Source organism: Strix aluco, chromosome 9, assembly GCF_031877795.1.
Source record: "Strix aluco isolate bStrAlu1 chromosome 9, bStrAlu1.hap1, whole genome shotgun sequence".
Classification (NCBI taxonomy): Eukaryota; Metazoa; Chordata; class Aves; order Strigiformes; family Strigidae; genus Strix; species Strix aluco.
The window spans coordinates 3,073,093-3,083,360 of record NC_133939.1 but is presented as its reverse complement, the minus strand read 5'-3'; the positions used below and the strand labels follow the sequence as shown (position 1 = coordinate 3,083,360).

Below are 10,268 nucleotides of genomic sequence, written 5' to 3'. Positions count from 1 at the left end.
CAATTATTCTTCTAAGTGTAGCAGACTGCATTTTAATTATAACTTCAGGGCTCAGCAAGCAATCAGCTTCATGGGCATAACGGCACAGACACACCAGCAATGACTTTAGCCCTAAAAGCGTCTCTGCACAGGCTGGCAGATGTATCCTAAGAATGTGTTTATTTGCCTTTGGTTTATGTGGTTTTGGTGACCTTTTGTTAAAATCAGCCAGTGACTTCCAGGAGGCAAGTTACATACTCACTAAAAAGAAATGCAGTAAAACAACCTAGCACGGGTCTTTCTGCTGAATATTACATTTCTGCTGAATACCATATCCTCGTGTCCAAGGCAGGGATGAGCGAGGTTAAGGTTAAAGTAACGTTATCGGTGGGCAGGATGGCAGTACGGATATTGCCCCCTTGTTCCTAATGAAGAGTGGCAGCTCAGAAATGGGGAAACTGGGGCAGAGTGACCATGTGGGGCTTCCTATAGGTCCTGTCACCATTACAGGCTGTTTTATAGCTGAGGAGTGCCTGCGTTTTCCTGTCTCTTCTGCCAAGTCTTCAACAAGCCCACGGAAAGAAAAAAAAGCTGTTTGTCTCCGGCCTGGTGCCTACACCATGTCTTGCTGGGCTCATCCTACCTCCAGAGAGCAGCAGCAATTTTTTGCTGTTCCCTCATTGCACCAGAAAGACTTTGAGCGAAGCAGGGATCTCTCAGTGTGATAAGTCTCCGTGCCTATGTTCAGGTGGCTTTGGCAGCATCTCAGTGTGTAAGCTGCCTGCTAACTTCCCTAGAGAAGGCTATCAAAATTGGGCTTGGTCTCTGGGCAAGCCTTTCAGGGGACGCATTGCTGAAACCCAGGTGAGAGTGGCTCTCTCTGAGAAAATACTGTAAGTGCAAGAGCTAACCCTGCACTAGTCACCGTTGAGTGATGCACTGTTAGGATGTTAACAGCCTTCTGTTCTCGCAGCTTGAAGCATGGTTAGTTATTGCTACTGTGAACAGTGTTTAGTTTAAGAGACTAAACGAGGATTGTTGCTGAAACAGGCTGGTTTTGTATTCTCTGCGTTTCTCAAACAGAGCTTGGTGCAAATTCACGCTTATTTAGTGCATTAGTTTTGCGATGATTTTTATCTGGCCGTTCAGGAATCCTAAACCAAAGCTGAGCCTCAGTTTTGGTTTCGATCACATCAGACACCACAAGTTGCCTGTCTGTGTCCCTAAGTGAGGTGCATTAGAAAATACGCAGAGTCTGAAATTTAGACTGTGTCTGAAGGGCAAGTAAACACACAAGCCCAGACTCTGGGTTTAGGGGCTGAGGAAATGGTCTGTGGAGAACCCGTGGTATGGAGGACTCTCTCTCAGTAACCAGCGCCGTTCAGGCTGGTCCACATCCACCCAACTAAAGACTTGCATGTAATTTGCAACTTCCTTTCCAGTTTGCCATTTTATTTTTTTTATGCCTCATGCTGCTAAGTAAGTGATGTTTATTGTGGGGAAGTGTGCGAGCAATTTCTCTTTCACCACGGTGATTAGAAGAGCAGAACTTCCTATACGCTCTTAATAGTTATGAGCTGAAAGACTCACTGATTAACAACCCTCCGTGACCAATTAGCCTGCAGTATCCTCCTGTCACGGTGTCCCACGTAGGTCCAAAATTCCCTCTGGCAGGTCAGAAGGGAGCATATAATTCAAAGCTATTAACTGAATTAATGGTCATAAATGGACATGGTGACACATCTGCTGAAAAACTCAATCAAGCAGGCAGCTACCAGCGATGAATAAGCTGTTACTGATCTTCAGGGAGTCCAAAGGAGCTGGAAAGCAGCTGGGTCCGAACACAGGTAGGAAGGCGACGGTGGAGGTGGCTCTTCCATCATCAGGCTGGAGGGGTGAGGAACCAGGCACATTTAGGAAAGATCTCAGCTCAGAAAAACAAGATCCACTTGCTGAGGCGATCACAACAGAGGTTTTGCGTTTCAGGGGAAAGGCGGACATCTTGAAACGGGGTCTTGCGCCAAACTGCAACAGAAATACTTACTCTTGAAATTCCACACAGAAGAGGATTTTGGGAAAAGGTCAGGAATGTTTGTATAGGAGATTCAAAGTCTCATGTTGGAATTTAATGCTGTTTTCATCATTTGAGTTGATTATTATTGCATTCTTTCAAAATGTATCAGCTGTCATGCAGCACTGCTGCTGGCATTTCATACTATAACAAAACAGCAGACGTGTTTACAGTTTAAATTTTACTTTAGGATCATTATAGGCAGCAATGGCTTGGCTGAGATTGAGATAACCATCCTTTGTAGATCAAAGGCCCTCCTTGTTCCAGTGAAATGAAACGCTGCTTGTTCCAGTGAAATGAAAGGAGCGTAAGCGCAAGACAAAAAAAAAAAAAAAAAAAAAAAGCAAGCAGATTAAAACATTATCTGTAACATCAGTACACAAAGTTTAAAAAAAATTACCAAAAAAGGAAATTTTCTCAAACTAAAATACTGGTATTCCAGAAGTATTTCCAGTGAGGTGCCTTTCTGGTCAGCATCAGTTACTTCCTATCTTTTTCTGGGATGTTTTGGTGAAGCATTTCCAGCCACGTGGTGGAGGCCACACGCGCTGGGGCACCGGGCCTGCCTCCGGCCAGGTAGGCAGTAGGTGACGAGGACAGGTCACGGTGGATGGTCAGGTGACCTGACAGGTCAGGACAGACTGTGGGGCTGGAAGGGCATCACCAAGACAAAAGAACTTATCGACACCGATGGGATGTAGATAAGCAGACACTCCTTTATTAACGGCCGGGTGCGCAGGGGAGTCGTCTCACCAACAATGCACACCTAACTCGTGTAGCGTGCTGATTACAGAGGATACAGTCATACATATTAATGAAGTTCTCATACATAAACATAATCCCCATAACTTATTTTCTTATTCCCACCTCTTTCTGGTCAAGTGCACTTGAGTCCTGAAATGAGTCACAGAATCACAGAATCGTCTAGGTTGGAAAAGCCCTTGAAGCTCCTCCAGTCCAACCATCAACCCAACACTGACCATTCCCAACTCCACCAGATCCCTCAGCGCTGGCTCAACCCGACTCTTCAACCCCTCCAGGGATGGGGACTCCCCCCCTGCCCTGGGCAGCCCATTCCAACGCCCAACAGCCCCTTCTGCAAAGAAATCCTTCCTAATATCTAGTCTAAACCTTCCCTGGCACAACTTGAGGCCATTCCCTCTTGTCCTATCGCTTATTACTTGGTTAAAGAGACTCATCCCCAGTTCTCTGCACCCTCCTTTCAGGGGGCTGAGTCGGGGGGCTGCTTTTGCACGACTGACCTAAAAGACCCTGCAATGCCCTTGACCCAAGGATTTTGGCTCACATTGTGATTTTAACATGCTTTGAGGCCCTTTCACAGTGCAACTTTTAGAACACCTGGTCCACTGGGCAATAAATTGTCCTTACCCAACAGTCTAACCATGGTACCTCGTTATGAGTCTTATTCTTTGAATAGAAATCTGGTTAATGATTATTACTCGTCTACGTGGCCTTAGCCTGGGACTTAGAAAGAACTTTGCAGCAGCATAACTGGTCGTATCTAAATCATTCCTTATTTAGATCCAAATCACCAAAAAGTATTCAAATCAGCTCAAATTAATAACGAATCAGTAACAAGGGTACGGGATGGAGCAGATGACAGTGGAGGAGGAAGAGGGCTGCGTAGGGGGCTAAAGGCGAGCGTGAAGCAATCTAGTGGGCTACCGGGGTGCGGTGCTCACCCCTCCCAGCCTTCCCTCAGGATGGGCCCAGAGACCTTCTGGGCGTCTCCAGGCACTGAGACTGCGCAGCACTGCTGGAACCAGGGGCCGGGCGGGCCGGGCCCCCCTTCTTCTATCAGAAATAGATTCTATCAGCACTAGCGTGGCCAGCAGTGACAGGGAAGGGATCTTACCCCTGTGCTCGGCACTGGTGAGGCCGCACCTCGATGAGTGGGTTCAGTTTTGGGCCCCTCACTCCAAAAAGGCCATTGAATGACTCGAGCGTGTCCAGAGAAGGGCAACGGGAGCTGGTGCAGGGTCTGGAGCACAGGTCTGATGGGGAGCGGCTGAGGGAACTGGGGGGGTTTAGTCTGGAGAAGAGGAGGCTGAGGGGAGACCTCATGGCCCTCTACAACTCCCTGAAAGGAGGGTGCAGAGAGAGGGGATGAGTCTCTTGAGCCAAGGAACCAGCGCCAGGCCAAGAGGGAATGGCCTCAAGCTGCGCCAGGGCAGGGTCAGACTGGCTCTTAGGAAGGATTTCTTTGCAGAAGGGGTTGTTGGGCGTTGGAATGGGCTGCCCAGGGCAGGGGGGGAGTCCCCATCCCTGGAGGGGTTGAAGAGTCGGGTTGACCCAGCGCTGAGGGATCTGGTGGAGTTGGGAACGGTCAGGGGGAGGTTCATGGTTGGACTGGAGGAGCTTCAAGGGCTTTTCCCACCGAGATGATTCTGGGATTCTCCTCCTCGCCGGCAGCCGGCCGGGAGGCGGGAGCGGGCCGCGGCTCCCCGCCAGCCCGGGCTGAGGGGGCTCCCGCCGCGGTCAGCTGCTCCCGCCGGCCGCTCCTCGCGCCGCTAAGGGGGGGGGGGGGGGCGGGACTGCGCGTGCGCGCGGGGCGGGGCGGGGCGTGCGGCGCCGCGGAGGAAGCGGCGCCAGCGGCGGCGTCGGGCGCGCGCAGCGATGAGCGGCGGGGCGGGGACTGGCGGCCGCGGCGTGTGAGGGGTTCGGCGGGGCGGGGGGGTCCCCTCCCTGCCTTCCCCCCCCCCCGGCCCTGCCTGCCTACCTGCCTGCCTGCCTCCCTCCCCGCGGAGCGATGGTGCCGGGGCGCCGGGGCGGGGGCCGCGAGGCCGGCGGGGGGCGGTGGCGGCGGGGCCGGCCCCTTTCGGCGCCGGGGGAGGCGGGCGCGGGCCGGCGGTGGCCGCCGCCGTCGTCGTCGTCTTCGTGCCGGGTGCGGGGCCCGCGCCGCCATCTCCTCCGCCTCCTGCCGCTACTGCTGCTCCTGCCCGCCGGCGCCGAGGGCCAGGCCGGCCCCAGCTCCGGCCCACACGCCGCGGGGCCCCCGGACTGGCCCCCCGCCGGCCCCGGGCCCAGCCTCAGTCTTTACCTGAGCGAGGAGGAGGTGCGCCAGCTGATCGGTGAGTGCGGGCCGGGGCCGCGCCAGGCCCGGCGGGGGGACGGTCTGTGGGACGGGGGCTGGGGGAGATGGGGGCCTGTGGGGCTGGGAAGGGGGTGCGGGGCCAGGAGAGGGTGGGGGTCTGTGGGACTGAGGTGGTGTTGGGGGTCCGGGCGCTCAAAAGGGGTTGAGGGGAGTTCTGCGGGGTTAGAGTGGCAGTTTGGGGGTCTGGAAGAGGATGGGGGAGTCTGTGGGATTGGGATGGAGATGGTGGGGCTGGGGGTGGGAGTGACGGGGGTCAGTGGGACTGGAGGACTCTGTCGGGGTCAGTGGTGACTGGGGGGGTCCGGGAGGCGATGGGGATGTCTCTAGGACTGTTGTGAGGGCAGCATATCTGGGGGTGCCGGGGAGGATGGAGAGGGCTGTGAGCGGGGATGAAGGACCTGGGGTTCAGGAGAGGGTGAGGGGCTATGGGACTGGGGTGGGGTTGGGTGAATCTGGGGATTAGTGTGGGACTCGGGGAGCAGGAGGGTGTGAGGAGAGTGGAGGAGGCTGAGGACTCGGGAAAGAGTGTCTGTGCTGCCTTGTGTGTGTGGTTGGGGGAAGAAAACTGTCCTGAGCTTTACCCTGATGGCGAGGGGGTCCCTAGGTTTAAGTGACTGAGGATGGTGCCCTGTGGGAGCAGGTTAAGCCCTGGAAGAGGTGAGTTCAGGCCCGTGATTTAATTAGCGAGGGGAGTGACATTCAGAGGGCAGAGAAGAGACCTGGCAATAATTGGGTGCGTGTGTGAAAGGAATCTTAATTTCTAGGCAGGCTGACAATTGCTGTGCAAGTACTTGGAGACAGTTCATGAAGTCCTCCATCTGGCCCGCTGTGGAAGGCTTTTGCTGTAGTTTTGTGCTTGGAGAGCCTCTGATTTAAACAAAGATTTGTTTTCTGTAGGCTTTGGCTTGCTTAGGCTCTTGTTTAGAGTTGGTGGCTGGAGTCTCAAAACAAATATGTTGGTATCCCCAGTGATTTGTTTTCCAGCAAGTGTCCTATATATCTCTGTAAGCTGAAAAATGAGCAGTACAAGACTTTATTTGCATCAAATGGACAATGTAAAAATATCTCCAGTTAATTTGAACTCTGTAAGCACGTAGCTGACCCAAGTCAGGGGACCCAGGGAGTGAATAACACTAAATATTTTTTCCCTTATGGCTTGCTGTGGTGATTAGCGTTCTGTTGCCGTCATATTTACATTGCATGTGCTTGCTGCCAGATGCTCTGTTACAGATACAAGATAAAAATGTCAGGCTTGCTGTTTAGCTAAGTTTCTAAACAAGGAGTTAATCTTGGAAGTACTGAATGGTAAGGTTTGAGCTATCCTGTGTCAAGTGCCTGAATTCTGTATTAGTTGAATTTGCTCAGACTTCTGTGGTCCACTAGCAAAATTATTCATCAGTAAGTAGCAACTGAGGAGGGAAGATCTGCTGTTATTACTATTTTTTAAAGTTAAATTGTATCCCAAAACCTCCCTTATGCGTGTCTTACTGCTAATGTGGCTAAAGTCACTTATCACTCAAGTTGTCTGTAGCTCTTTTATATCAGTTTAACTACCTGACACTTAATGATATGTTCTGCTTCTGCGACCCCGAAGGCTTGGAGGAACTGGAGTCTAATGTAGAGATACACTGGCACTTTTTTCAGTTAGTGGGATTCAGATCACTAGAAATCTGTTGTAAAGTAAACTTTCGGGGTTTACCTTGTGTTGTGGGCATGAGCAGGTTTGATTTTAGTGATATCCTTTACATGTACTACCTGTTGTAGCTAAGATGTAATTTAATGAGGCAGCTTGACACAGGCAATCAAATCTCCAGTAACTTTATGTATTCCTCAGGCAGAAGAAAACCCAAAGGGACATGGAGGTTTGTTCCAGTTCTTCACACTTCTGAAAACAGAACAGGCTATTTTAAAAATGTTTGGTTTTGTAGTATTTGAATTGTGTTTATGTGCAATCAAGTTTATGGTTTAAGTGCTCGTATCAGTGTGCATGAACTTTGAGAGAGCAGGGAGGTGTTCCAGCTTCTGTAACTTCTTTGAGGAGACCCATCGTTCAGCAGATAGAATAATCATTCACAGCGGATGGGAAAATGATGTTGCTTGTGAACTGTTAGGTTCAGTGAAGCTGGAAATAAAAATGTAGAAGCTAGTTTCTTTTACCTTTTGTTTCTAAACAAGCTCTGTCTCTGCTACTGTCTTGCTGTGGTTGAACAGAAAAACTCTTAGACATTCTGAAGTCCTCATAAACCCAAATGTTACATGGAGTTACTACAGTCTGTGGTGTGTTTTTATGTCTCCTAATATTGTCCCCATACATCTTCACAAATTTGATTTGGAACAAATGTAAGCACGCGATTGTCTGTGGAATCAGCATGTGTCCTCCGTGCAAAGCTGGAGCATCCCTGGAGTCTGGTGTAGGGTCTGTGGGGCTGTACCCCTGCGCGGTCTCTCCACCAGTGAGGCTGAACCAGTGCGGTGGCACATCGCAGCACTTCTGGTCTCCTCAAAACCAGAGTTCGGTGTCTTGTGGAACCAGGGCCTGTGTTTTTAATTAGCTTGTAGCTTTTGTAAATGAAATAGTGACTTGCTCAAGATTATTTGTAGCTGCTGTTCTTTCTGTGGCGTGGAGGCAGGACAGATACTACGGTTTATAGTGAAAACTGCCGGCTACTTTCTGGTATGCTTATGCCAGATTTCCACATTACGCTATGTGATTCTGACTATGTGTCTGCCTTAGGAGAAATTGTCTTGAAATCTTCCGAACTTTACAGAGAAGAAAACTTAGAGAAATCTGGCTTGTCTTTTTGTGTGAGATGGATTTTTATTTTGAAAAGCTGCAGAGTTCTCATGGTCTGAAAGCAGGACTTGCTATATGGCAGGCAGATGGTGTCTCTGTCAAAAATACCTCTTGCCATTCCCATGGAAAATGTTCACAGCCACCCAAACAATAAGCCTTTGGGGAAAAAAAAATCGTGGTTTTCACATACTTGAATTTGTCAGATTCTACTCACACCTGGCAGGACTCAGTGGTAGATGGGATAAAGGTAGAGCGAGAGGAGTTAGTCAAGGGGACTTGGTTGAGATGACTTAAGTGATGGCAGCGGGAGCCAGAGGTGTTTGAGTGAGATCAAGGGTGAGGTACAGGGTGATGGATGGGGAGTCAGGGATTAGAAAGTGAAGCGGTGCTTGCTGGGGAGAGACATCCAGAGCACCACAGCCCTTTTTGGTGGCGTCTGTGAACTCTCTCAGCACTGTGATGCATACTTTTTGGAGTTGGTACATATGGAGAACCTTTTTTGGGCCTGCACATAAACCCAAAGAAGGTAGTGTTAGTCTTATGGAGTGGCTAACTATACAGGCATAACACCACTACCTGATCGTATCATTTTTCCAGCGACCGCCTTATGATGCTAAACACGCAGGGCACATGGTGTTAAATTAGCGATGAGTTATTCAGTAGAAGGTCTATGCTTGATTTAGTGGCTTTCATTCAGGTTTTCCTGTGAAATCAGAATGTGGTGTTTGCCTGGTGTTGAAATGCTCCATTGACCTGCTTTTCCCAGGATCCTGTGATATAAAGGCACATATATCCCTGCTTTGCAGATAATGAACTAAGGTTTAGAGAATAAGTATTCATTAATATTAGGTAGCTAGCTTTAATTATTAAGGTTTTGATCTGGTCTCTTTAAAGTACATGGCATTATTTAGCACTTAATGCTTAGGCAGTTTTTCTCGCATTGCAGGCATTTCTTTTGCAGTATTCATGAGATGGCACCTAATTGTTTACGGTAGCAGCAAGATGCTTAAGCAGTGAGGACAATTCTTTCTGTTCTTGCAGGGTTTTGGTTTTCAGCTGTGAAATTGGTCTTGTGGATAGCCCTCCTCATCACATGGCTCTGGTTCTTTTTAGAGACAAGTCTAGCCTGAACACTAAATGAGACTTTAGTCCCAGGGGGGAAAAATACCATGTTATCACGTAACTAAGGGCTAGCATAATGCATGCATACAGGGGGCTAAATTAGAATTGCAGGAGAATCTTAAAGTCAAGTCCTGCAATGTTTGTATTGAGGTTACAAACTTGGTATTCTTTGGCCTAGTTTCTTCTGAGTAATCACATTGAATGCTGTCTTCTGGTGGCTTTATATTTGCACTTGCTTAATTATAGAGTTAAATTAATTTAGCACTTATGTGACTCTTATGTGCTCTAGAATTTCATTTGAAGCTAGTGTGCAGCTTACTCAAATGAGTTGTCTGGTTGTAAGATGCAAAATTGATGCAAAATCTGTTCCATCAGAGGGTGGGTTGGTTGGTTTTTAAATTGCACTGCTGCCTCATGGAGTGGTTGCGGTTGGCAGGGCCTCTGGAGGTCACCTGGACCAGCCCCCTGCTCAGGCAGGGCCACCTAGAGCTGGTTGTCCAGAAACTTTTGAGCATCTCCAGGAATGGAAACTTCACCACCTCTGTGGGCAACCTGTGCCAGTGCTCAGTCACCCTCACAGTAGAAGGGCTTTTCCTGATGTTCAGACAGACCCTCCTGTGTTTCAGTTTGTGCTCATTACTTCTGGTCCTGTTGCTGGGCACCGCTGAGAAGAGCCTGGCTCAGTCTGCTTTGCCCACACCTTCAGATACTTTTATACATTGATGAGATCCCCCTGAGCCTTCTCCAGGCTGAACAGCCCCAGCTTTCTCAGCCTCTTCTCAGAGGAGAGATGCCCCAGTCCCTTTAATCATCTTTGTGGTCCTTTGCTGGACTCTCTCCAGTAGCTCCGTGTCTCTTGTACTGGGGAGCCCAGCACTGGACCCAGTACTCCAGGTGTGGCCTCAGCAGGGCTGAGCAGAGCCCTGGTAAATTATAGACCAAATAATTCACAGCTTTGTGAATTTCAGATGGACACTAAACATCTCCTACTTACTGCAGCAGTTGATCAAGTGGTGTCTTAATTTTATAGTGTGGAAGAGCTTTCTTAATGTTGCTATTTGGGGAGTTAGCAGCAGGAGTTCATGTCAGAAGTGCTTTATGGTGCTTGCACTGCATTTGTAGTGACTGGAAATCCTCTTGTTCCTTTGTCTGTCACCTGGTTGCCCTTGTTATGAAAGGGAGCTGAA

At 49.4% G+C, this 10,268-nt stretch overlaps 1 protein-coding gene across 1 annotated transcript in view; it reads left to right on the top strand.

The window, feature by feature from the left end:
• Nucleotides 1–4,714: 4,714 nt before the first annotated feature.
• Nucleotides 4,715–10,268, top strand: part of RYK (receptor like tyrosine kinase) — a 62,264-nt gene continuing 56,710 nt past the window's right edge. Inside the window, exon 1 of the mRNA XM_074833427.1 lies at nt 4,715–5,142. Within this exon, the coding sequence (XP_074689528.1) occupies nt 4,821–5,142 (322 nt within the window). The 5' untranslated portion in view covers nt 4,715–4,820. The remainder of the gene's footprint in view (nt 5,143–10,268) is intronic.